At 40.5% G+C, this 27,266-nt stretch overlaps 1 protein-coding gene across 10 annotated transcripts in view; it reads left to right on the forward strand.

Moving 5' to 3' along the window:
• MAST2 (microtubule associated serine/threonine kinase 2) overlaps positions 1–27,266 on the forward strand; it is a 207,375-nt gene that overhangs the window by 10,630 nt on the left and 169,479 nt on the right. For 4 of the 10 annotated variants that reach the window (XM_041483321.1, XM_041483319.1, XM_041483328.1 and 1 more), the window contains exons 2-3: positions 27–200; positions 2,320–2,450. In XM_041483321.1, the coding sequence (XP_041339255.1) occupies positions 149–200; positions 2,320–2,450 (183 nt within the window). In that variant the 5' untranslated portion in view covers positions 27–148. Of the gene's footprint in view, positions 1–26; positions 201–2,319; positions 2,451–9,015; positions 9,278–27,266 lie in introns of those variants that run through there. The other 6 variants (XM_041483322.1, XM_041483323.1, XM_041483325.1 and 3 more) reach the window with 5 other exon arrangements.

Below are 27,266 nucleotides of genomic sequence, written 5' to 3' on the forward strand. Positions count from 1 at the left end.
CCCAGTTCTTTGTTCTCTCTTTTTAGGATCCCTTCAAAACCTGCTGCTGTTCACCCTGGTTGCTCTATACCTGTCTCATATGTACCTTACAACCAGTCTCACAAGCACTACAAGAAATGGTTGATTGTACCACTGATAGTGGCTCTTGATGGGATTTCATTGGGAAACCTGCTTTCTGCAAAGAGCATTTGCATCTAAATGTAAACCATTGGTGGTGATGATAAATTGTTGCACTCATTTTCACAGGTTGTCTTGCTGTACTGTAAAAAGCAGCACCCCTCAGCACCTTGCAATTATTTATATGCATAAAGAAAGCAGCATCTGTTGGTTTTGTGTTTTAAATAGAACACTGATTTGTCAGTCACTCTGAGGCCATTATCTACTAACCTTTTTTTTTTGAAAATACAAACCTTGGCACAGTAGAAGTGTGGTATGATTCTCAGTGTGCAAAGGCACATGCATGATAATAAAACAATCTCTACAAGCTGTAAGCACTGATTCCTATTCTAGCTCTAGTAAATGCCTCAAGGTGAAAGTCTTGCTGGCCTAAAAAGAGCCTTTTCCAGATGAGTGGAAACTGAGCAATTTTCATGTTCCAGAATGAATTTAATTAAGGCAAGTTTAGAGAATGAATTTAATTAAGACAAGTTTAAAAAGGCATAAAGTAACTATAGGAGAAAATGAAGTAAATCTAATGGCTTATTATCCATGCTTTCACCTCATGTGGCTTGATCTAGTGTTGGCTGAAATTCATAGGGCTCCTTGCTGCTTTGCAAAATAAAGGATTGGTGTGTGCTGCTCGGCACTCAGATCTGTGTCGTCATAAAAAATAAAGACCAAGGTATAATATGAACATTGACCTTCAACCCTGTGAGGAGTGGACAGGCTGGCCAGCCTGGTGAAAAGCACAGAAACAGTCCATGCTCTGCTCCTTCCTCCTTAGTTTGTGAGAAGTACATGGACACTGGTGAGGTGTCAGCATGCCAGGAGGTTCTTGTAATGCCTCTGCTCACTGAATTGGCATACAAATTGTATTAAGCTATAGGAAACTGGGATCGTTTTCAGGCTTTGAGTATGAGCCAAATGGGACCGCTTGCTGGGAGATTAGGCAGAGTTTCTAGCAGCAGGAAGGAAAATTGTCATATGTTTGTGATTTCCCAGACTTGGCTTTGGTTAGCAGTACATGTAAGCAGGCTCAGGCTAAGGAGCTTTTAGTGATGTTGGCTATAGATCATCTCCTGAGAAGTGAATCTTGATTCTTCTATTCTAAAAGTATTTTCTGCCAATTGCTTTATCTGATATCTTATACTGGGAAATTTGTTAAAGGAATTTTCTCACCTCTTCCCATACTTGAAGGGGTCATTTATCTTTATTTGTTAAAATTTAACTTATTTGAAGCACTCAGTGATATTCTTGTACTTTAAAGACTCCTACTGTCATTTCATTTTAACTTTATTATCAGTAGTCTGTAACTTCTATTCATCTCTTCAGAAGCTAGAGTGAAAGCATGGATGATTTTGAGGTATTACCACAGACAACAATTCAGGCACCACAACAATAAACTATTATCATCTGATGATCTAATTGATAGTGGCCAATGGTGTTAGCAAACCCATGCATCTATTCCAAACCCACAAACACTGCTACACTAGGTCTCAAGAGTCATCTACCTGAGCAATTTCCTTCTGGCACAAGCCATTGGCAGAAAATTAGGGAAAAAATGTTTAAAAAATATAGTTTCTAATTTCCCAGCTTCTGGCAATCAGTTTAGTAACTATGTGAACTGACATCTCGTAACTCAACTGAGTGATTCCTGCTTTGTGAGTCAGATCTCTTTAATGACTGCAGCAAGCTTTCATGCTTTTATATTCTTGGTAACTCTGCAAAGCCGATGTGGTTAAGGGAAAAATTGTTTGTGCTTCCAACCAGTGACAATTGCCAGATCCATTTCCCTTCTTGGCACTCTGAAAGTGTAACAACAGTGTGACTGGAGGGAGACTGAGTTTCAGGAGTGTAAATTAGAGCATTTGGCCTGTTACAGCTTTATTAGACATGGCAATGTCTGCTAATGAAACTAATCTGTTTGTTCCTCATGTCTCAGCATGAGTCTGCCTGCTCAGAGGTTGGAAGTGTTTTTCTTGTTAACTGTAACAAAAAATGTAATTAGGAGTACAGGTTGTTATCTAATTTAGTGACGCTCCTTTAAATGCAAAACTTCCTTTAAAGTTGCAACAAGAACATGTTATTTGATGATCAGTGAAGTACATAACCTGGACTTCCATTACGTCAGACTTTACAACTGAGAGTTTGTCTTCACAGGTCCTGGTTGCATGTATCATGTGACAAGTCAAGCTGAATGCCAGGGGAGACGCTCCAGATGGACTCAGTCTGGCACTTGTGACTCTGGAGAAAAACAGCTGAGGTCAAATCTTCATGCTACTGAATCTGAGGTGTGATTTGTTTCAGTTCACTGATAGCATTTCTCCTATTTTTTTTTCTTGGTGTAAGGAATACATCACAGAACAAAGTAAGGCTTATTTGTTTTATTTGAGTACACAAATGTTGCTGAGCTAGTTCTCCAACAGGGCACAGGAATGACAAAAGCACCAGTAATTTTATATAATGAAGAGTGTGAGTCAGTGGTGGGTAAAAAAGCAGATATTTTAATGAATGGTAGGTTTAAAAAGGAATCACAACCCAAACCAACAAAATTAGAATTGTAAAAATGTCATTTTAAGCCCCACGTTAGGCTTTTCAAAATTAAAGGGGACAAAAACCTACTTATTTCAGCTTATTACTGAGTTGAAAGCACCTCTTGAAAGCATAACAGAATGCTCTTCCTTTGCCCTAGTCTTTCATTTGCCTTTCACATTCTGCTAGTCTGTTACTGTGGGGTTCCTTGAACCACTAACAACTACTGTTAGTTTTTCTACAAAGAAGGGTTTGGATAGCTCCTGACTGGTGTGAAGGGGACTTTCACAAGTGACAAAGAAAATCTGTGTCAAATTTGACCTATACTCCAGAAATAACCAGCTGCAATCATGCTTTGAATTTAGACCATTAATATTTAACTGAATTTTCTACATCACTTATGTAGAAATCACTTATGAGTGATGAATTTCCTCTTAGGGGAATAGCAGTACATTTTAAAAAAAATTTACACTTGTATTGTGGGTAATCATTATTTGAATAGAGATAATGCCTAGATGTCCCTGCCTAAAGTTGTGATGTAGTGTTTTAAAGTACTCGGTGCCATTACTGGATTCTGGGTGGCCACATCCCACAGTCTCCTCTGTGCCTTGATCCTGGACTGCTCCTTTCCCTCCATTGTCCTGGCACAACTCACATGGGATTGTGCACCTAACCAGATGGGGAAAGTGATACAGCAAAAAGAAATCTGGTGCTCCTCTTGCCTCCACTGTTTCTGTGTAAATGAGTTTCAGTTTAGAGCACAGCTGAAGAAGAGTTTTGTTGCTGAAAAGGTTGGTATCACACTGAGAGAGACATGTGAGGGTAGGACTGGTAGTACTTTCAGTCAGAACTGCCAGCCTCTGTGCCCCACTGTGTTGACATTCTGTGCTGTTTTTTTTTTTTTAATTGTTATGTTGAACACCTTGTAATAAAAATGAAGAGCTGACAGGTCTATAGAGAAAACAAATAATGCAAGCACAAGGTAACAGTGAGATCATACTGGTCAACATATTAGAAGGCAGTGACTGGAAACCACCAGATGAGTCACTGCTGAGCTTTTCCTGTTGGCATCACTGCAGGGATGAATGTTAAGGAGGACACACTGTCTGTGATGAATGACTCCCATACATGCCATATTAGTCCTAGTTAGCTTGACTCATTGTCCTGTGATGATTCTGTGGTTAGAAAATTGACCACAACACTCATGAAACAGGTGGGTTTTTGCCGTACTTTTGTTTGTTTTTTGTCATCTCTCTCTGCACCCCTCAAATGGCTCTGCTCTCTGTTGTATAAACCAAGACTTGTTTTTGCTTCCAAATCCTTCCTCAGTTATCTAAGGCCCTCTTTGACTGTTCTCTTTCAACAGAGACACCTTAAGTCTCTCAAAGCATCCCACTGCCAGCCTTCCCAGCATACCTGTTGGATTTCCAGGGCTGCTGTTTTGTGTTTGTCATGTGTTTGGGAGGTGTTTTTGTAAGTAACAGTAGAACCATGTGTAATCCTCCCCTTGGCCCTTCTTAAATCTCATGTTTGTTTGGGTGCCAAAGAGAGGGTGGCAACAGTTAGGATCTGAATCTACTCCTGGTGGTCTATCTCTCCCCCTTCCTAATGTGCTTCTCTTTTTGGACCTTCCAGAAATACACACAAATATTGATATTTTTGTGTGGATGTATTTTGTCCTTTGCTCACACACAGGGGTAGCAGCCCTACTGTAGCAATTGCTGTACAGTCAAGCCCAAACTGACAGAGAACAGCACATTCACTGGCCTCTTCCTCTGTTTAATGCTCTAATGTGTTTGATGAGTTCTTGTAGCTAAGAAGTGCTGTTAACTTAGCTATTGCACTAGGCTCTCCTGATACTTCACAACCATAATTTTGAACTTCTACTACATATTTTCATATTTTTATCTTCTACCTCCTTATCAGATGCAAATATGACACCTAGAACAAGGTTAGAGCAGTGCAAAGCTGTCACTTTGACATACTGCATCACTGCAAACACTGATACGTGTCCTTCATGGTATACGAAGAAGGAAAATAACTATTGGAAAGCAAATCATATCCAGTTATGACTAGAATTTTGCTATATCTAGATCTAGTAATTGCCATTCATATGTCTGCTGGTTTACTTCATTAGTCTGTCCCTAGAACAGACTAATAGTAGTAGTTTCCAGTGAAGATGCACTGGAATAATATATGGTATAGTATACTTTAATGGAAAAAACCTGCTAGTAAGAAAGTTCTTCCTAATCCTCCTAAGTCAATGTTTAGTTGTGCCTTGAAACATAACTATTTACAACCCTCCTGTAAAAACTCCTTATGTAACTATGAGTATTTTTATTAATTACACAAATGTCTAAAATGGACCTTCTTGACCCTGGGACGAGTTCAGCTGGTCAGAGCATGGTGGTGGTAGCACCAAGGTTTTGGGTTAAATCCCCATGTGCGCCATTCACTTAAGAGTGAACTTGATGATCCTCGTGGGTCCCTTCCAACTCAGAATATTCTGTGATTCTCAAACAGCAGACCTCGCTAGATCCAGATGATGAGAAATGTTGCCTAGATTGTGTCAAGGTCCCAGACTTACTAATTCTCCTGTGTTCTTTTGGAAAATCCTTTGTTTCTCACCATTTCCCTGGAGCTTGGGGGTGCTGATGGGAGCTGCACTCTGTGGCTACACTCCTGTGCTGTGCAGGCAGCATGCATTGCCAGCCTGGCAGGGCTGGGATAGGGATCTTGAACTTTGCTGAACAAAATGATGCTTCCTTCTGTAAAGAGCAATGGGTTAGTCTCAGTCAAAGCTTTGCCCAGCACATCTTGCTGGCTCTGTGGGACTTTGTTACCTGTACTTTTTATTTTGCTTATAACTGGTATTCTCTAGTTGTATCATGCTGGAGTGTTGGCTTTTTTTTTTTTTTTTTGTTGTGAATCTTGAAGAAAGAATGCTGTCACATGCATAGAGTTGGGGAAACTGGCAGGAGTCAGGGTGATGACATGCAGCCTGTTAATTACTTGTCATTACTGACACTGTGCAGGTACAGCACCACATGCCGCAGTCCCGTGCCTTCCTCCTGCCTGGCTGCACATTGCCAATTGCCAAACATTAGTATTCCAGTGTAAAGCCCAGAACTTGTCTGTGAATACCATTAGAACTGGGTCACTAACAGAAGGTGCGTGACAGATTCACATGCAGAACAACCAAAGCCATTTCCTTCGTCTCGTACAGAGCACAAATACTGAGAGGGAAGGCTGTGTGTACAGTGTGAGTGGAATGACAAATGACAGGATGCAGTGATAGACTTGTTTGATGGCATTAGTGATGCAGTTCTGCCTTGGAAACAGTGGAAGCAGGTGATCAGCTGGGCTATGTGTGGCACTGATTTTGCCAAATGGTCAAATTTAATAGGGATTCAAATGATTAAGTATTTTATTTTGAAGAGAAAATTCTCTTGCTCAGCAGAATGACTTCTATTATTTAGCATTTTCTATTCTGTTTGGAATAAAGAGGTTTTAACCTCACAGCTTCAGTCTGCATATCTCTCTTCCAGCTCCAGGAATTATTGCTGTAGCTGTGTGCTAAGCAGTCATAAAAATGTTGCAGAGGAATTTGTCATTCCAGAAAACATGGAGTGAGTTCGAGTAGACTGTGTTCTGCCCTACCAAAGTCCCTTTAAAACAGCTAGAGAAGAATGGAAGGGAACTTTTCCTGACAGCATCATTCCAACTGCCTTCTGAATCAGAAGAGCATGCTGAGAGACCTTTTTTATATGGAAAAAAATCAATGTGGAAGCCAGGGAAAGGAAATATCTGGAACTGCAAAGAGAAACTGCATTAGCTGAGTGTCAGCACATGAGCTACACAGACTCTGTGGTGCCCTGCTCTGTGTTAGTGTAGATAACCTAAGAATCATGCCCTTTATAAGCCTTCATTAATTACTTTTCATCTTTTTTTGATGTGACAGAAGATTTCTGGAGATAAACATCACGAGCATAGACGTAGCACCACACCACGCTCTGCCTCATTCATCTGTACTCCTTTCCCTGCCAAGCCTCTCATGATTTGTTCACTTTTATTTAAAGCTGGAAAAGAAAAAAAAGTTCAGAAAACTAGCTCATATGGAAAAGAAAAATCAGGTCACTCAGACTGGTCTGCAGATTCAGGTCATATTCAGTGACATGTTTAAATGGAAAAAAATATGGGAGAATCAGTAAAATGAGGAGTATTTTTCCTATTCTGTTAATATGAAATCTCACTGTTCTTTTGTTTCAAAAATATTGGAAAGACATTTTGAGTCCAAAATACTAAACGGGGATTACACAGAGAAGGAAATGAGCCAGAAACAAACCAAGCACAATCTCTTCGCAAATAAAATGTCCTATTAACTCCCAAATGGCTTTTTGATTTGAAGAAATGAAAGATATTTTAAAATTTTAAATTAAAATACAGAAGCAGAAGGCAATTGTTTTTAATTCTGTCTAAAACAAACAACTGAAGATTTGTTTCTAACATGTTTATTTGTTTAATATGTTAGACAGGTAATGTTATACACATCCTCATTGTGACTTTTCTTCCTGTGTGCATGAATTCCTTTCTGGCACAAAAAGCAAACAGGTGTGAGCCAGAGCAAGGTGTCCCACAGGCCATAACCAACAAATAACTAATTGGCATCTATGCCGCAACAGGGCAAAGATCCAGCCAAATTATGATGAGGCACTGTGCCATCCTAATAGACTCACATTAACAAGGACGCCAAGATTCCATAAATTTGCATTATTTACATTTAGTTAGAGCAGGATTCCCAGCTGGGAAGTTCCACATGGTTGTCCATCCTGATCATATACAATTATGATGGAAAAAGACCTCTCTGACTAATCCAGCATCCTGAAATAGTTTTCAGCAAGCACTTAAACATTAATAATTACTTAAAAATGTTCCCACTCTTCTACCTCAATAAATCATTGGGAATTGTATTTTTGTTGTCTTTGTACAAAATGAATTAAAAATTTATACAATTAGATTTTCTGGTTGAAGATGTATGAGCCTTTTCAGCTTTGTAAAATGGAAAAATTAGTTATTTTTTCTGCAGGAGCAGCAAGATTTGACTATGTAATAGCGAAGAAAAAAACCCCAAAACTTCGAAGTTGCTTTTGTGAAAAATGAATGCAGAAACTGGTAACTTAAACCCTCAAGAAATAATTTGCAAAGACAAAAATGCCAAGAGGGTGTGAACTATTGAGATGAAACACAAGATGATGATATTGTCTTACTACTCCTTGAGGTAATGAATCTCTGAAGGTTTGTCTTTTCTGCTGAGATGGTGAACTACATCTTAATCCACACCCTAAGAAGTGGAGGGGCACAGCTGGTGAACATTTTCCTGCAGCTTGGAGTTCCTGTGGAGGAATGTGGAATGCCCAGAGGTTCTCCACTAACCTGGGCACTGTGGGCTTGGGGCTTGGATCCCACCGTGTGCTGCTGGAGGAAGTCTATGGCATTTTTCCAATGTGACTGTCTACTTGTAAAACCACCGGGAAGGTCCTGCACCCACCTGAGATTTTCACGGACAATTAAGAATTTATTGACAGGGAAGCTGGATTGTGGTGGACATCTGAGCTGATCTCGGATCACAGTCATAGGGACAGGATGACGCACAGAAAGTTCTACCTGAATACGAGGAAGAACTTTACTCTGTGGGTGACCACACACTTGTACAGATTGCCCAGAGAGATTGTGGAGTCTCCCTCCAGCCTCAGCCATCCATCCTGACTCATTCTGTGATCCACAGAATGGCAGAATTGGAGAATCGCAGAGTCACAGCACGGTTCAGGCTGGAAGGGACCACACTGGCTCATCTGCTCCAACCTCCCTGCTCGAGCAGGGTCGCCCCAGAGCTCGAGGCACAGGACGGCATCCAGACGGCTCTGGAACAGCATCGCCCGGGAGGGAGACTGGTTCCGTGGGACACAAACGCTGCCCTCAAGCCCGCGCAACACTCCCGCAAGAGGCATCCTCTTCTCACACCTCCCAGCCTCCTCCTGTGAGGCAGCCCTGGCACGGACGCAGAGGCTGCTCCGCCCGGCACGGGACAGCCCTACCCGGACCCCGCCGCGGAGCCTCCCGCGGGACCCCCGCACCCGCCTGCCCTCAGCGCCCACGAGTCTCGCTCCTCCTCCCGGCTGCGAGCCCACTGCTCTCGCGATAGCGGGCGGCGCGCGGGGCGGGAGGGGGGCGGTGCCGCGGCGGCCGCGCTCGCTGACAGGCGGCGGGAGCGGGAGCGCGCGGCATGTCCGCGCCCGCGCGCCNNNNGCGGCCGCCCCGCCGCCCCGGCGCTCCGTGACCGCCGCCCGCCATGGGGCCCCGGCCGTGCCGCCGCCGCCGCTGAGGAGGAGGAGAAGGAGGAGAAGAAGCCGCCGCCGCGATGAGGAAGGGCCGCTCTCGGGGGGACAAAGCGGCGCCGCCGCCGCCGGCGCGGAGGGAGCCCGGGCGGGCGGTGTCCGGCACCGCGGCGGAGCGCAGAGCCGCCCTGCTGGGGGGCGGCGGCAGGAAGGAGCCGGAGGATGCCCGGGCCGCGGGGGCGGCGGAACGGGTAAAGCCGGGGCGCGGGGCGGGGGTCGCCGTTGTTATGGAGACGCGCCCCGCGTGGCGGGGCCGGTCCGCGCCCGCCCCGGGCCGGGACCGCGGCGCTCCGGCGGGGGAGAGCGCAGGGGGCGCGGGGCGGGAGCGGCGCGGCTCCGAGCATCCTCGCGCGCTCCGTGCGCTCCCGCAGGTAGATGCCCCCGGGAGGGCGAAGCGTGGGAGCGGTGCCGTGTCCGTGTCGGTGCTGCCGGCGTGGCGCGAGTGAGTGAGTGAGTGAGTGAGTGCTGCGGGAGCCGCGGTGCCGGGATCTGCCCGCGTGCCGCGGAAGGCGGGGGAGGATGCAGTGGAGTCGGGTGTGTGCTGTGTGCTGGCTGGTGTTACTAATCGCAGAGAACATCTTTCTAGTAACCCTCTGTAGGTCACTCCAGATGGCGGTGATAATTATGATGCATTTTCCAGCATTTTAAGTCTTAATTCCAGAAGTGGTTTGTTTAGGAAACATACCGTAGCTTTGCAGAGACTTGAAAATGCACAGGCTTGCTACATGTGATAGTGTGTAAGTTCAGTATGCCCACTTTCATGTCTTTCATACCCATAAAAATAGGATCTACTGATTGGTGGTTAGGATTACAAGGACGAGAGACCAAAGAGATCCTAAATCAAGTTCAGGATCATCAACACTGTGGTTTGATAGTCCTAGTTTTACAAGAGATAAAAATGGGAGATGACACTTTGCAGTGGAAAAATGTAGGTGACAACTAATGCTATTTTTTTTGTTGATTTGAAGAGAAGGAGAAAGTGTCACAAGTATGAAGATTCCTGGGATGCAGTAATTCATTGCTGTGTTTTGCCGTTTTTTGGAGCAAAGAGAAAATATAGGTTCTTTGTCAAAAAGGTGTTTTAAGTTTACGTCATTGTTGCAGATGCACAGGTTTATGCTGTTTAAAAAATAATTTCTTAGGTTTTTTTTTTTCCTAGAAAAGCTGCATTACATTGCCTTCAGTTATGGGAACCTTGGATTTTGGCTTTGACTAGTGGATATCTCTTGAATACAGATTTATCAGACTGGGCCCTTGAAGAGGAGACCTCTATTATTTTATTCTCTAGTGCTTTGTTAAGCCAGGTGGTTAAGAGGGGCTGCTGCTTTTGATGTTTATTCTTTCCTGAAAAAACGAAGGAATGCTATAGTCTTCATTGTGGGGAAAAAAAAAATTAAAATTAGAAGAGGTCAACTGGTATCTTTCCAGCTGTCTGTGAAATGGACAAATTTGTAGAGCAATCAAATGCAGCAGCAGGGTGTTTGTTGTACTTTTTTGACACATTGTTTATGATATTGACATGGAAATTGAAGGAAGTTTTTTCCATTCTTGGTAGCGTGAATGAAACTTACAAATGGTGCACACAGAACAGGCTATGTCTTGAGCAATGAATTGAACACTTGGGCAGTTTCACTGAAACAACCCCAATGCTGCAAACCAGGGAAGGCTGCAAATTCAGAAGTGTCAGTTTTTGAGATGCACCAGACTTTTAAATGGGAAATAGTGCCAATTTGTGTTTAACTTGGGTGCTCTGACTAGGACCTGAAGTGACTTGTAAGAACAGATCTTTGTGTGCTGGCAGGTATTCAGTGTGATGGAGGAGGAATTTTTCAGCTAAAGTTTAGAAAGCTTCTACTCAGCTGTGTGTGAGATACTCGCCAAACTTCTAAGGAGAAGCTCTCATCCCCTCTCCCCTTTTGTCTTTCATTTAAGTTTTGTAAGTATGGTAAACAGCTGCAAATAAATGGGTGTGTTGGACAAATGTGACAAATAGCATTTCTGTCTTTAATACCAATAATTCAGCGTTTATTTAAATGTCTGCAGTTGGTAGTGTGTGTGTGGTAAAAAAGGCCTTCTGAGATGCAAAAGACAGTGAGATACTCCATTTTCTCTGATCCAGCTTGTAGCTTGACAAGTATTTCCTTTGGGGCCCTTCTGATTTAAGTAGCCCTGTTGTTCCCAAGTCTGTAACGTGCCCTCAGCAGTGCCAGTACAACAGTGTGCACAGCTGCAGCAAACCATTCTGGATTAAATTCACATCGCTTTGTTTGCCATACATTTGCACAAGTTTGTGGCTGGGAGAGGCTGAGCTACTCCAGTGTTGAAAAAAGTCCTTATCAAACTGTGACTGCAGCAGTTAATCGCTGTACTGACCTTAAGGCCTTTGAAAATCTGGTCCTTTGCTCTGCTTGTAGTTCCGACATGCACACGATTAATGTTTGTGCTTTCTCATGTGTTATGCAAGAATTAAGAATGACTGTACTTGGGCACATTAAAGATCCCTCTCGCCCAGTATCCTGCCTCTCCCAGCTGCCAAGAACAGATGCTTGGAGAAGAGTACAGTGTATATTGAGGAAATGCCTCTCCCAGCCTCCAGTAATTTGTGGCTCATAGGTTTCCTGAAGCAGAGGTGATATTTGTTTTCAGAGCCCCCAGTGGGTTTTTTCTTCTATGAATTTGTCCAATTAGTGTTTGAAGCCATGTATGCTTGTAGCATCCACAACATCCTGTGGCTGAGTTGTAGGGCTTAAACACATTTTGTGTGGAAAAAACACTTATTTTTGTTTGCTTTTAAACTTTCTGCCTGCTTGGTTTCATGCCTTGCTTGTTCCTTCTTGTATTGGAAGGGGCAGTGAAAAGGAGAATCCATGTTATTCTGTGTGCCTTATGGGTTGATGACTTTTTCTTTTATTTACCATCCCTTGTTTGTGACTTGTCCAGAGGCATTTCAGAAAGAAATTACTCTACTCCTTTCGTTGCCCTTGTCTTCTTTGCACCTTTTGCAGGTGTGTTTCTGATTGGAGACAGTGGTGCAGGAATCCAAGGAACAGGGTTGGGTTACAATAACCAGGACCAGCTAGAGTATTTCACCATATGCCCCCCAATAAACTTACATGGCATATTCGATTTCATTCTTTAATCTTCTGCATGCTTTTTCTAGACAATCTTTAAGCACTGAGTTGGCACTTCTGTGGAACTATGATAACTCCAATCACTCTTTTAAGTGGTAATAACTAGTTCAGAACTTGTGGTTGTGTACATATTTTTTAATGCTATGCATCATTTTACATTTACCTGCTATTTTACAGCCCACTTAAACAGTATCATTAAAGTCTTCTTCAGATCTTTGGTCATTGCTTTTGCAATCTTCAATAACTTTTAACATTGTCAGCAAACTCTTGTCACGTAAGTGTCAAACTTCTTTGCTAGATTTTGCTTTAAAGTATGGAAGGTGTTGATCCCAGAAGAGATCCTTGTGAGACTCCAGTGGTGATCCTTCTTACCCTGTGACATTTTAGTTCATTGAGTGAGGCCATCTTTGTCAAACACAGCCCACTTGAATTTCTGTAAAGGATTAGCTTAATCATTGTATGATTGCTGACTGCAGTGAAGGAGGAAAACGGGAAGTTGAGGTGAAAGTGATTGTTGTTCATGAATGACAGTCACCCTCATCCAGGGGCTCATTTCATGCACTAGGCTGTTTCCATATGCTGACTTAATTCATTTTAGTGATATTTATAGTGAAAGATTTGACATGGATCATAGCCAATATTTGTCAGAATTGCTTTGATTAGCATTTTTTTCTTCAGGTAGAAGACAAAGTCCTCATAGAAAGGACTCTTCTGTTTCTAGAAGAGATGGCTGTAGAGGGTTGTGATGGAATTATACAAGACCTGGTTGGTCTGCAGGGGGTAGGTAGCAAACAGCAACTCGATGTATCCTCTGGTATCAAGTGATGACTCAGGCTTTGCAGGAAGTGGATCTTCATGCTCGAGGTAATACATGTACTTTTTATATTTTTCCCCCAAGGGATGTAGTAGATGAAAAGGAAACAATTAAGAGTGAGGTAGGCTGGATCCATCTGAGGAAACACCTGAAACCAGCTAAAATCTAGGAGAATATTGTAATGGGGCAAATCCATGGTGCTTGCTTTTACTTGTCTGTATGGAATGTCTTTGTTATTTTTTTCCATGAGGAGTGGGACCTAATGTGTCCCTAACAAATCTAAATGCTGTCTTCCTCTAAAAGCAGAGGGACGATAAACAGATGTGAGGAAAACTGAAGTATTGTGGCAGGTCTAGTGGGATGGAGGTTGAGAGTCAGAGAGTAAAAATAGAGAATACTGAGCATCACTGAATGACATTTTCTGCTCTAAAGGCATACAGGAACTAGGGAGTGCAACCCAGGGGTGCTTGCTTGGAGATGTGACAAGGTGAAGGAACAGAAACAGACCCCATCACTTGTGACAAGCTTCTCCCTCTTGCTGTGGGTGGCCAGGGAAGGATTTATGAGTAGATTCCATGCCTTTGTGGCTTTGTTAGTTGATAAGAGATGAAGGAGAAAACAGTAGCAGAATCTCAAAAACTGATTTAAGGCTTGGGTGAGGAACTGCCAGTTGTAGAGGTAGGATTTTGGGGTAGATGGACCATTTGTTGTATATAAAGTTTAACTCGGCTGCTCCATGAAGACCTGGACTGAAATGTTGTTAAACCTGCAGGCTCCCCTGCTATGTCTGTTTGTTGTATAGGAAATGTTTGGAGGATGCCAGCTGGAAAAGTGCAAACATAGTACAGGGAAAGGCCAAACACCTCCGTAGTCCAGCTTAGCTTTGTGTTGGAGAGCCCTTTCTGTAGGGCAGTCAGTGCAGTGGGCTGCCTCCAGCTGTAAATTTTGACCTGCCTGGAGAAGGGAGATCCTGTGTGTTCCTCAGACTGTACATTTAGTAATTTCTGCTTGGATAGAAAGTATTTCCTGACCTTTGAACAAGCTAACTGATTTACAACCAATTAATTTAACAACTGTCTCTTGGAACTGTAGTGCTACAAACTTTCTGAGAGTAACAAAAATATTCAGGTTTTTTTCCACCTGTCTTTGAAACTTTGTAGATCTTTCTGTCCCAAAGCCAAAATGGAACACTGAGGTTATCCAGTGTGCAGTCTGTGGAGCTTTCCTGAAAGACAAATTAAAACATCTTTCTTAGAAACTGATCTTATCTTGGCATTAGATCATGGTGTGTTTGTCACCTCTTCTGAAAGCTCTGCCAATGTTTAATTATTCCTGCCGTTAGAAAACTAAACGACATCTTACTTCAACGCTTGCTTTGTCTAATGGCCAACTTTCAGCTGTGGAATATGCCTGTGCTAGCATAGGCAGTAAAAATTCTCTACTATCTGATCTCTTTTCCATGTAGAAGTATTTGAAATATAAAATTGAGCTTTGGTTGGAACAGAAGACACTGAGTTCTTTCGCTTCTAGAACTCTGTGCTTTTCCCTCTTGATTGTTCTTGGAGTGTTTGCCAAACCCAGGTAATATTCTGGCAGCAGCCTGGAATAGTGTGATCGCAGACAAGCTTCCTCCTTCACTACTTTTGGACACTTGTCTTTTGCAATTTTGGGGATTGCATTACCACAGTTGGGTGTGTCATATGAGAGAGGGTTTTGTAACATTATGCATATGTGGATATTTCTCCTCCATCTGTGAGTAAAATCATGCAGATTGGTCCAAGACTACTTATAAATGATAGGTTACAAAGCTTATTACTTCTTTCATGTTGTCATTATATTTTGATTATTTTTTTTTTTCTTGGAAGGAATAGCAAAGGATCTTTTCCACTGACTTCTCACCCTGTTCTTTTTTGGAAAGCAGTCAGTGACCAGCGGGGAGAAACTGGCCAAACCCCAGCGTGCTACTCAGATTTATTTTGTCTCCACAACTGCGGAGAAGCTGTTACCACGCTTTCCTTGCTGCGTGGCAAGCCTGGAAACTGAAGAGATCTTTCTTTTTTTCCTAATTAGAACTTCTGTACTGCAAATATACTAAGTGTTTTCTTTTCTTTTCCCTCTAGGTGACATCAGTGCTAGTAAAGGCAGTACCCCTGTTGTGATGAGCTCTGTATGTAGACTGCAGAACAGTTTGGTGTTCTTTGGTTATTTCTACCATGAGTCTTCCCTTTTGATTGACAAGTGAAGAATAAAGTTTTTGGAGTTCAGTTGGCACTTTGCTTCTCAGTTTTCTCTACAGCTCTGACTCTCAGGTTGCTGATCACAGCTCTGTTGCAGCTCTCCCAGTCATGGACCCTGTGGGTAACAGCTCACAGCACTCAAAGCTGTTCTTTATAACTTCATATCAAAACCTACAGGCTGGGATGAAACTTAATCTGAAGAAGATGAAGGCTTATTTTCAAAATTCAAGCACATAAACTGAATTAAATGGACTTACTGTTAGCAATGCAGATTGCATTTGCAATGAAGTGTAGTTTTACTATTCACATTACATATTCTATAAAAGCAAGTATAGCTCAATCATAGCCAAATATGTTCTGTAAACATCATTGCCCCTTTTATTAAAGGAGGGATGGAGTGCTGCTAACTTCTAGATCAGGAACCATCTGTTTATATAAATGCTTATTACCACCTGTTCTGTGAAATTGTTTAAGGTTGATTTTAGGGTAGTTCTGACCTGTGTCTATTTTGTCAAGGGAGCTAAAGAAATTTCTTAAGGAGGACATTGGTAAAGACTCCTGAATTAAAAGTTGTGATTGTAACTTGCCATTAAAAACTCAGTTACTGTTTACAGACCTCAGACTTCCTTTTCTCATCTTCCTTTGTTGCTGTCTAACTCTTTTTCTTACATCAGGAAGAAAGCAAAAAAAAAAAAAAAAAAGAAAAAAAAAAGTGCTGTTTTCTAATCAAAAGGTGCACAGTTCTAGCCTGTGGAGCTTCTAATCTGGTTAACCAGAGTCCAGAGTGTATGGTTGGCTGGGGGGCATTCTTACTTATCCTCAGACTTTATTTTCTGAAGTTTATTCCCTTTTCTATGGAGAAATAAAGGTAGTGAAGAGGCCAGGGTGTAGCTGGGAGGAATCAGTTGTTCTCTTGTGACACGCACGGTTCTATCTTTATTTTCTTCTTGATCCTTTCTCTGAGGAGGCAGGAAAAGAAACCAGAAAGAGCAAACCTGTCAGTGCCCCATAGGTGTGTCTCACTGCCTGCCAAAAGCTGATTCTTGTTGATGCCAGAGCTGCTTCTACCTGACTCCTTCATTAGCCGTGGTTTTGCCTTTCTGTGTCCTCATCAAACAGAGACGGCAGCTCCAGGTGAGCTCTTCCTCTGAGTTCACTTGTGTGTTCATACTAATGTTTAAAAATATGGGAAAAGTGACTGAGGGAAAGAGCCATCTAAAAGCAGGCAAAGGGAAATAGAATCCAGGGATCAATTCTGTAATGTGCTTATTAGATAATTATTAGATAATTAGAATTGAGCCAAAAGAGAAATCCAGATGCAGACAAAAGGAATGTGGAGTCAAGTGACCAATTCTGCAATGGGCTTGTTGGGTAAGAGCAGAGTGGCACCAGAGGGCTGATGGCACTTCTCTGACCTGAGAAAATGGAATCATCACTTCTCTCAAAGCTGAGTATTAATGGACAAATTTCTGTTGTGTAAATCAATATCTAGGTAGGCATTGCATCAGCAGCTTAGATGATTCAGCTCGCCCATGTGAGATTTCGATTTCCTGTCACAAGTGAAGAGTAAGAGCAAATACTGTATTAGCCACATTAATTTCATATCTTGCATATTAGAATAGCTAAGCAGGCAGTGGAAAGGTGCAGTACACTGCATTTCTCTTCCAAAAGTGGAATAAAGTGAAGGAGCCAAGAGAATTCTTCTATCAGAAGTGCTAGGGCTTGGTGTGGCACTGCTTTTCTTTAGAATAATTATTAACCTTAAGGGGAAAGCTGCTGCTACTTACTGTTTGTTACAGAGCACTTGAGGATAACAGTGGGGTGCTGTCCAAGGCTAGGATTAGGCAGCTGCAAAGCACAAAGATTTTGGATATATTCCTGACTGAATGCTTTGGGAAACTAAGTAGTATATCCAATTTTATTTTGTTGGAGGAATGGGTATGTGTTACTGATTTTACACCTAGCAGTTGACTTCTTGAGCTAGCTCACCTGCCTTCTTGCAGCCCAGTAAATGTCCTGCCTGTCAGGGTAGTTCTTAAGAGTCTTTAGAAGGGGCAGTTCTTTATCTTGCTCTGATAGATATTTTTTATTGCCCATGCTGCCTACCACAAGCCAACATAGCTTTAGTGCTATAAGAAAGGCAGTGGGTTATTGTAGATATGATGATAGGCATTTATTTGAAATGAAAGGTTTTTTAAGTCTTATTTAATTCCTATTCCTTGAAGCTGAGTAGCTGAAGCTGACAAAGCAGTGAAGACCACCAAGCTGGTGAACTATTTGAGACTAAACCAAAATGCTTTATCCCTCAGCAAGACTTTGTTCCTTAAGAACAACAATAGATAAATGGACAGGTCATATAGAGTCTCAGTGATTTCATTTCCACATCAAATAATGATGTGCTGTGGTTAATGTATTTTTGTAGTGATGTAGTACTGTTTGAAGCCTGGTCAAAATGCTGCTCTTTGAAGGAAGAAACATGAATACTCAAAAAACTACCTTTGAAACCAGATTTAGAACTTTTTAACTTGCTCTTCCTCTAAGCTGTGTCTTTTGTGAGTTTTTTGTTTGACTGATAGTTCGGTTCCACGAACCCTAAATCTAGTAATCTGTCAGAAGTTATTTTCAAATGTTCTGTTATAAATACATGTTACAGTGCAGTGAGGGAAGAGGGTTCAAGACTGATGGCTTAGTCTTGCAATAATTTGGAAGTCTAGCTTATAATTTTTTTGCTATTTGAAATTGGTCTAGTGTTAATGGAGTCTATTATGTACGTGGAAAGGAGGATGATGCTGTGTTTCTTTCCAGGAAAAAAAATGTTTTTGCTATTGGAGTTGCGTCATAAATATTTTCACTTTTTGTTATACATATAGTAAACATTTTTACCAATAAAACATGTTTTAAAACCTTTTAGTTGGTCTGGATTTTATGAATGTAAAAGCAAGACAGCAATTCAAAACATTCCATGTATGTGTTTAAATTTCCAGAAGCAGATGGCACTGTTGAGGGTGGACTCTGGGGAGTGTAAGAATTTTTTAAATGTAATTTCTGATTTAATTTCAGTCCACACACGTCTTCATGAGCTGTCTGTATAGGAAGATTTCCTCTGATGATTTTTGTTACAAGGTGTGAGAAGTAATCCACCATAAACATTCTCAGTTGTTTGTAGCCAAAATAAGTTGATTAGTTAATTGATTGATACTTGGCAAATTTTTGTCTTGACATTTACTGAGTCATGCTGTGTTCTGAAACTCTTGTAGGTGTTTGACATATCAGCTAATTCAGCTAATGCTAAAAATACTTAACAAGAGTTATAATAAGAAGCTGATTTTCAGTGCACTTCTGGACTGCACCTTCCATTATCTGCTCATTGTCCAAACACCCAGCAATCCATTCAGGACAGATTTCCAGTGAAGTTTTTGCTTCTAAGGGGCTCATTCAGCTGGTCCTAACTTCTTGCAGTGGCTGTGAGGTGTCTTGTGGAAATTGGCTGGATATACACTGTGTGTGTTTATCACTTGGATATGTTAGCTGCTAGCACAACAGGATTGAAAACCAGTAATAGATTGTGTAGGTCCTGCCATCCCTGTTGAATTTCCCCTATGGGATTTGATGGAAGAGTTCAGAGCAGATTGTCTTTCAGGATGGAAGAGACAGTACAGAAAGGTTACAGCAGTAAACAAATGCTGGCCTGCAGCATTCAGAAGGCAGTTTTGTTAAAGACTAAATTATGTATGCAGTTAGACACAAGCTTGAGACACTTTGTTGTACTTTGTTAATCCAAACAAACAAAAACTAAGTGGAAAAGGCGCATCCACCAAGGAGTGAGGGGGATTCAGTCTGTGGGATGAAAACTTGAGAAAACATTTCAGCTGCATTTTAGGAAGCTTGAACACTTCCATGAAATGCAGTACATGTCAGATTGATTAATTGATGCTCAAGCCTGTTTTCCTTTCATCCTTTAAAAATACAGCTGTCATGCTTTGAGCTCAATAATAACAATTTAAAAACCTAGTTTTCTAATACATTAGTTTTCTTATATGCCTTTCTGTTGCTGTGATGGGAACTTGGTGCTGCTGCCTCTGCAGGTTGTTTTCATCCCACTCAGCGTCATGCATGTGCAGAATGACTGCACAAACACCTGAGTTAGACTCTGCAAGTGGTTTGTGCCTAGTTCCATGTTTCCAGGAAGGCTGTCTCCCTTGCTTGTGGAGTTCTTCTGGTGGGGCCTCTTGGGATAGGATAAGGGGTAGTGGTTTTAAACTGAAGGAGGGTTGATTTAGATTAGATATGAGAAGAATTTTTTACCAAGAGTGTGGTGATACACTGGAGTCGGTTGCTGAGAGGGGTGGTGGGTGCCCCATGTCTGCAGGGGTTCAAGGGCAGGTTGGAGGGGGCTGGAAACAACTGGTGTAGTGAAAGGTGTCCTTGCCCATGGCAGTGGGGTTGGAACAAGATGATCCTTAAAGATCTCTTCTAACCAAAACCAATACATGATTCTATGATTTGTAGATATCCCAGGTGCTAAGCTGGAGATTTGCTTCTCTTTGCATTGAAGGCCATGCAGCTCAGAATGATCAAGTTGTATTTCTCTGCATTCTTAAAATACCATTTGTCATTATGAAACAAGTACACAAATGACAAAATTACCTTTGTCTTCTCTGCAGCTTTTAGAGAATACAACTTCATTAATGCAAGCAAAGTGTTAAAACTCCAGGAAAGACAAAACTGACAAGAGTGTGTAATGTCAGCGTGGGGTGCTACTTGGAAAAAATGCACTGATAGTGAAATGACTTCATGTCTAGCAATGTTTCTTTGATGTTTGTTCTGTTAATCTGGTAATTGTGTGTCCTCTGTTCACTGAGGACTAGCAGCAGCTCTCATGACTGTATCATACTCCAGTTTTATTGTAAAGGAGCTTTTATAATGCCCCAGAGCAAGGAAATGTCATCTCAAAAATGGAATGCCTAGTAATTTAAACAGGTTTATTAGTTGCTAAAATCACAGCATTCAATATTTAGTGTATTTACAAGCATTTTATTATCATAAAAATAGCATTTTAATATGCTAGTAAAGACCTTTAGAAGGAAATGAGGGAATCAAGTCAGAGCTGATATCAAGTGTTCTGGACAGCACCAGAAGATCAGAGAACAAATGAATAAATTATAATCACTGTTTTAGAGAAAATCTTATAAAAGAGTTGTCTGGTTACTGCAGTGGGTGAAGGCAATTAGATATTTAAATATCCAGGCATAGATGGATCCAGTGATGTATTAGTAGCAACTAGGTCTTTATTAATTGACTTGAATTGCATCTGTGCAGTATGAAGGTGGCAAAAATATGATCCTGAAAGCTAAATTATTCATTAATTTAATTATTTGTATATTCTTTGACATTTACATTAATCTCTGTTTTTGGGACAGAAGAGAATCTGTTTCGAGGGTTGTCTTGCCAGTTTAGCAGACACTTTAGCAGAAGTGTCTGCTGACTCCAGTCTTTGTTTGAGCTCAAGGCACGGTGCTCTTCATAAACCCAACACTGGGCATTGTTTCTGTTCTCAGGCAGAAGAGAAGAAATACCTCTTGTCCTTGAAAAAAAATTTGACTTTTGTTCCTTTGTGATGGAACTGTATTACCCTGCTTGGTGAGGAGAAGCTTTGTGCAGATTATAGAGTCTCCATTTCTTTGTGCAGACATTGATAAGAATTGTGAATTAGCTTATCTTTGCTATTTAATGGGATCTGTTACGAGAAGCTAAGGACTAAGCACTTATTGTGTGTTCAAGGGTTGATTTAGTTTTGTTTAGGTCTAAAGCCACTGGTAATTTTATTTACAGTTTTAGAATAAATTGATAATTTTTTTCCTGTTGTGTGCATGCAGATCTCCTGTTGAATCTCAGGGAAAATTTGTTCTCAGGAAAAACCTCACACAAGTGCTTCTTATTTTTGGCTCTGAATCGATCTGCTTATCTCACTTGTGGTAGGAAGTGAGAAGGTTGCAGATGTTTTATGGAAACAAAAATATTGATGTCAAAGAATTGGAACTTCACAAATTTTTTTTTTCATGCTGCAAATAGAGATCCTCCTCAGTGGTGATAACACCAGATTAAATTGTATCTTCATCTCTCTTTGTCATGTATATGAACAAAGAGTGTTTTAACTCTTAGCAGTCCATTGGTTATTGTTATATTTTATTTTGCCAGTAATCTCTGTCTAACTATGGATGGTTTCACTACTGCTGCTATTCAGGCCGTATGTGTGATCCATAAAAGAAACCTGGGCAAAAAAATGAGTGTTGCTAAAGTGGATTCCTGTTGTGTTTTCTGGTTTCATACTTTGCTTTGTGCAATATTTGTTATTCAAGTGAGCTTTACCAGTTATGATTGAGTCTTAAAATTGTATTACCCATCTGTAAGTAGCCATTCAATGTCTGGTTAGAAAATCCCCTTGAGCTCAGCTGAGTGATTCTCCACCAAAGTTCAGTTTATGAGTTATTTAAAAAATTTTCTTTGTAAGCAGCTTCATTTCAAATAAGCCTTGGAATAGCAGTTGGGCACGGATTTCTTTCCTCTGGCCTCCTTACTCTTGGGACAGTTTTTTAAGGGCAGTATCTTATACTGGACCAATAGATACTTTTATTAGAGATTGTACTTCAAACATAATGAACCTTAACATTTTTCCTGGGAAACTGCTTTTTGCAAAACAAGATTAGAACTCTGTATTATTAGTAAATAAGTAATTTTATACAGCACACACATTTTAATACACTCTTATTGTTCACCTGTCAAACTTTGTATTTTCAGCTAGTATTTTAATTTAAAATGTATTTTATTTGTGCCTTAGACATAGAAAAGTCTACATATTTTGGGTCAAGAATCAAATATTTACACAGATAACATCTCTTAGGTTTTCCAACTCAACCTGGAAGTGCCAGTCTGAAATGTATAACATCAGATAAAACTTTCTTCCTGGTTCTATTGCTATGAAGCAATTGTTTGTTCATGTAAATTGAATGAAATTAAAACTTACCATTAGGTTTTGTTCATCTCTGTTCCTAAAAAAAACAGGGAGTTTACATTCCAGATAAAAATTAATTGGATTGTAACATTTTACTGGGCATTAAACAGAGTTTACACAGGTATAGGTAGGTATTTTATGCTGGTTTGTTCTTTCCCTGTGAACGAGACAGTGAGACAATGTCATGTGCACAAAAATCAATATAGCTGGAGATCTGAAAGCTCCAAAGTGAGCATCAGTGTTGCAGGGAATGAAGGTGCCCTGCAGAATCCTCTGGTAAGTCTCCTTTTTATAGCCAGTGAGAAATCGTAGGTTTCTTTGCCTGCACAGAGGAAAGTGCAGCTGTTCCTGCTGCTGGTTCCACGAGCAGTTCCCATTCCAGTCTGACTCACAGCCTAGTTGTGCTCAGAGGGGTTAAGTTCAGTGTTTTCTGTGTAATAAATATCTGAATAAATCTGTGAGGAACTGACAAACAAGAAAAGTTTGGTTTGCTAATACTGTGGATTAGGGTCTGCAGCAAATCTAAACATGCACCTCTATTTAACCATGTAAAACCTCATAGACAAGAATAGAGAAGATAAATAACACACAGGATGCTTAAGAGAACTTGCAGTAATCCTAGTCAGTGATGTTGGGACTCATCACATGCTTGGCACATCTTTTGAGTTCTATTGAAATAAAATCTTCAGAGAGAAGATGTTTTGATATCTTATAAAATCAAATTTTATTACAAATCCCTTTTTTGGTGGGGGTCATATTTCTTTTAATCCTTACAGCATATGCGTAAGGATGATGAATGATAGAATTGTTTTGTTTTATCTGGCCAGGAGTTAATTTCCCTGCTCAGTAGAACCTTTTAATGTATGCAGTACTCATGCTAGAAGAGCAATGATAAAGGAATGATGTGGCCTTTAATGCTCAGTGTCTTTGTTCAGACTGGTTTTGTTGTGAGTGCAGCTACTGAGCCTGGTGTGGGGTTTGGAGTCTTGATAGATTGATAGTGGTTTCTTTGAGCCTCTGTGAAGTCTGATACAGACTTTAGAGTTCTGTTTCTTTTTCTTCCCTTGATGAAATTCATTTGGCTTTAGGCATTTATGAGGTGAATTCAAGAATTATTCTTCCCTTTTGGCTCTTGGGGAGATCTTGAAGTAGGGTTGAATACTTTGTTTAAGCCATTTGTGTTTTCATGTAAGGACCAAACATTCAAGCTGATATAATTTAATCATCAATTACCTTGTCTTCTAGACTGTAGTTCCATTAGGAATAAAACAATTCTGCATCTCAGTGGGCCTCAGAAAGGGGCTAATAATGTACCCAATTATAAATATTTACCTTTTCTTTTTAACAAGCTTTTTCGTGTGATCCTGCAGCTGGGACACTTCACAACAAAGTTAACAGCACTAACTTCCCTGATGAAACATTAAATCTTCTAATTCATTTGTTCTACTCAAACATGCCACGTAGTTGTTTCCTGAAGAGTTAACAAGAAAAGAAATCTCACTGAAGAACAAGATAAGGAGGGTGTATCTGATAGTATGGGCTTCTGATACTGGGTCTTTTAGGGAACGTTCCTTTTTTTTTTTTTTCTCTCTTTTGTTTGGTTTTAACTGTGGATTTTTTTTTAAATGAAGTTTTGAGTTTGTAACTTTTTTCTCATCTGTGTTATAACTGCAGATGGGTGTACAGAGGAAGCTGTAGGTATTCAGAATGGTAAATGTGTGCATGATGTGTTGAAAACATCACTGTGGCAAATAACACCCGGCTTTGCAGTCATTTTGAAAACTTAATATTGACACTAAGTTCAGTTTATATACTTATTGTTGTAGGAATGTTGGAATTTATTGCAAAATTCTTCTAATAATAAAGTTCTTCTTTTATATAATGCAGTACATTCTGTAAAAATTTTCTCTGTTGTTGATGTTGTAAACCAATATATTATAGCCCCTAAGTGGCTATGTTGATTTACTGTAATTTTCCCTGTTTCTGCTGTCTCTGACATTTTTCAGGGTGCTGCTGGCAAGTACATGAGTTAAGCAGATACAGTTAAAAAGAAACTTAGTTGCAAATTCTTATTTAGCCTATAATTTTGGTCACATGTGGGCTCACCCCAGCTTCCTGGTAAACTGCTGGCCCTCTCCTCTCAATGTGTAATGCCCAGACTAGAGAGTTAAGAAAAATTTCAGTGCTAAATACTAAAGCATAAATACTATGATTCCATTGCACTAATTGCTACTTATATAGATAGATATTTGGCCTGTGATCTCTTGTCCAGGCCTTTAATTTTCAGTGTATTTTTGAGTATATTAGAGCAGGCCTAATGACAGGATCAGATCTATCTTTCATTAAGGGTATGCACACAGATTATATAAAGTGATGAGGAAAGGCTGAGAAGAAAAAGAATGCTTCTCAGATATGCACACAGCCCTGACACAATAAGCTTTTATCTTTTAAAGGACAAACAGTACTGTGTCAAAAAATAGAAAATGCAGCTTTCAATGTTGACTATTTTTGGTGCTTTCAAAAAATTCAGAAAGTGTTCGGAAAGTAACTTGAGTTACCCTCAAGTTACATTGCTCATTGGTTATATTCCTTACAAGATGGGCTAATAACAGTGAATTCTTGGCCAGTTTATTGTAGTTAAATTTTCATTCTTCCTTCCAACTGTTTGCTAGGATTCACTTCCAGATGACCTAAGGTTTTGCTTGTTAGGCTTCATAAGAAAGGTTTCTCATTTTTCTTACTAATGGATTTCCTGTTCATAGAAAATTTTTGTGTAGATTCTCCACCCCCTGGCTAACAGTTTAACATATTTTGACCTGCAGACTTGAATATTTGTCAGTCACAATTGAGTTCTTTTGCTTGTCATAGAGATTGGGAGGCAGTTTGTGTTTGATTTAATTACAACACAGTTACATGCAAGGAAGTGCGCTTTGCATGATCTGTTACTTCTTAAATATAGGCCATAAAAGCAGGGCTTGAGAAGCTTTATCCCAGCATTGGTCTGATGTATCAGTCTTGCTGACTGTGTGATGCTTCACCTGGCAGTCGAAGCAAAACACAAATCCACACCTGCAGTATTCACCTGCCTTCTGGAGATTAAAGACCTGTGCTGCTCTCTTGCAGCACCATTAAATGAACAATGGTTAAACAAAAGAGCTTCTGACAATCCTTGCAGTGGTTTAGTGCTTGTTTTTTTATATCCTACTTTAATTGCTTGGAACTCTTCCTGTGCAGTGAGGGCTGAGGAGGATCCTTGTAGCTGTTTTCTGAAATTACCAGATCAGGATTTTAACAGGGGATTTAGTGATCAGGCAAATTGAGAAGCATGTTTGGCTTCTTGTCTTTTGTCTGCATCCCCTGTGGCAATCTGGTTCTCCCATCCAGCTGAGTGTGATAAACCCCAATGTGAGATTTCAGGCAAGAGGAACAGACTTATTCCAATATCAGAACTCTTTTAGTGCTTTTTCTGTGTAAGTGTGGTAAGTGACTGAGCTGAGAAATTCAGAGTCTCTTGATAGTCAAGAAAACCTTTGGCCATTCTTCTTATTTCAAGTTATGTGAGCAAACTTTTGTCTACCTTGGTAGGGAGTGATAACAATAAATTTTGCCTAGCAAATCAAGATTATGTGATGCTTTTATCTTCAACCCTAAGCTTTGCAGGAATCAGCTGGCTGTTTGAACCTGATTTTTAGCTTGTGGCAAAAGCCACAAGCCCAAAGTAAATTAAGTTCTTTATCACCTTTGAAAAGAAATGAATGGACAGAGGGTCACAGTCCTTTTCACACGCTGTGAGCAAAGTGTTACGTGCTTACTAATGCTTTCATCTTTAGGGCTGTAAATTTTTTTCTTTTGAAAAGTGGAAGTGGAGTACTTAAAATTGTGGCAGTTTGTTCTATGTAATCTATTCTTCAACCACTTGCTTGGATAGATTAATTTACTAGTTTGAAAGCATGTCAGCAAAATTTTGCTCTACCACTGCAAAGAGTTTCTTTATTCATCAGTTTGGAATGTTGTGTAAGATTTTTGTGTTCTTTTTATGCATTGCTTTGGGGCAAGGACAGGGAAAGATCTCTTCCTCTAGTTTTTTCCTTCCTTGTTTGAGAATGGTAATGTCATCTACTGCTATTTTCATGCAGTTCATCTGTGATCTGCAATATCAAAGCAAGGTTTTGATGGATGAGTGAAGTAAATTGCAGTCTTATGGAAGACAGCTCTATTGTTATCAAGCTAAAACTTTCCCTCTTCATTGTTTTACTGACACAATATGGGCACAGCTCTTAGAAAATGAAATTTTAAATTGGCTGTGTTGCACTTAGCATTTTTAAAAACATAATAGGATGTCTCAGAACAGTGCACTTTTAAAAAAACTTTTAAAATATCTGTTTGAAAAGTGACTTAAACAGTATATAAACCTGCAGAATGTGATTGGAGGCCCTTTCTTCCAGGCATTTAACACTTATGTAGTCTTCTGAATATTGCCCAAGTGTTTAATGTGCTTAACAAGAAAAGGGTTCATGAAGAGGTTTCCATATGTAATATGTGCCAAATCCATTATGTCTAGAAGACAGCCTGGATTCTTTGGTGAGTGTGGGAAGCTGTTTTTTACCTTTCTACTATTCCTTTCTTATCTCTGTAGCAGAAGTTTTGGTGGAAAGTTGAACCTGGGGACAGCTGTCACAGGGAATGGCTTTTTGAGAAGTAGCTGATGCCACTGGGCTGACCTCAAAGTGTGCGTGGGCAGGGTGCTGGAGCTGATCAGAGCTGTGCTAGGAGTAGTGTGCCCTTCAGCTGGGGAGCTTTTGATTTAGATATTATCAGAGCTACAAGACTTGTGTACTGTAACTCAAGAAGACACATTAAGAATTTGTAATTACTTTTGCCAATAAATGGAGACTGTGCATAGAGGAAAAAGGGGAAGGGTAGGGAAGTGGGCACATTCCTTGCCTGGTAAGCAGTGTCTGTATATTGTGGAGAAAGAGACATGTA

This window comes from Pyrgilauda ruficollis, unplaced genomic scaffold, assembly GCF_017590135.1.
Source record: "Pyrgilauda ruficollis isolate IOZ18807 unplaced genomic scaffold, ASM1759013v1 scaffold6, whole genome shotgun sequence".
NCBI classification, from domain to species: Eukaryota; Metazoa; Chordata; class Aves; order Passeriformes; family Passeridae; genus Pyrgilauda; species Pyrgilauda ruficollis.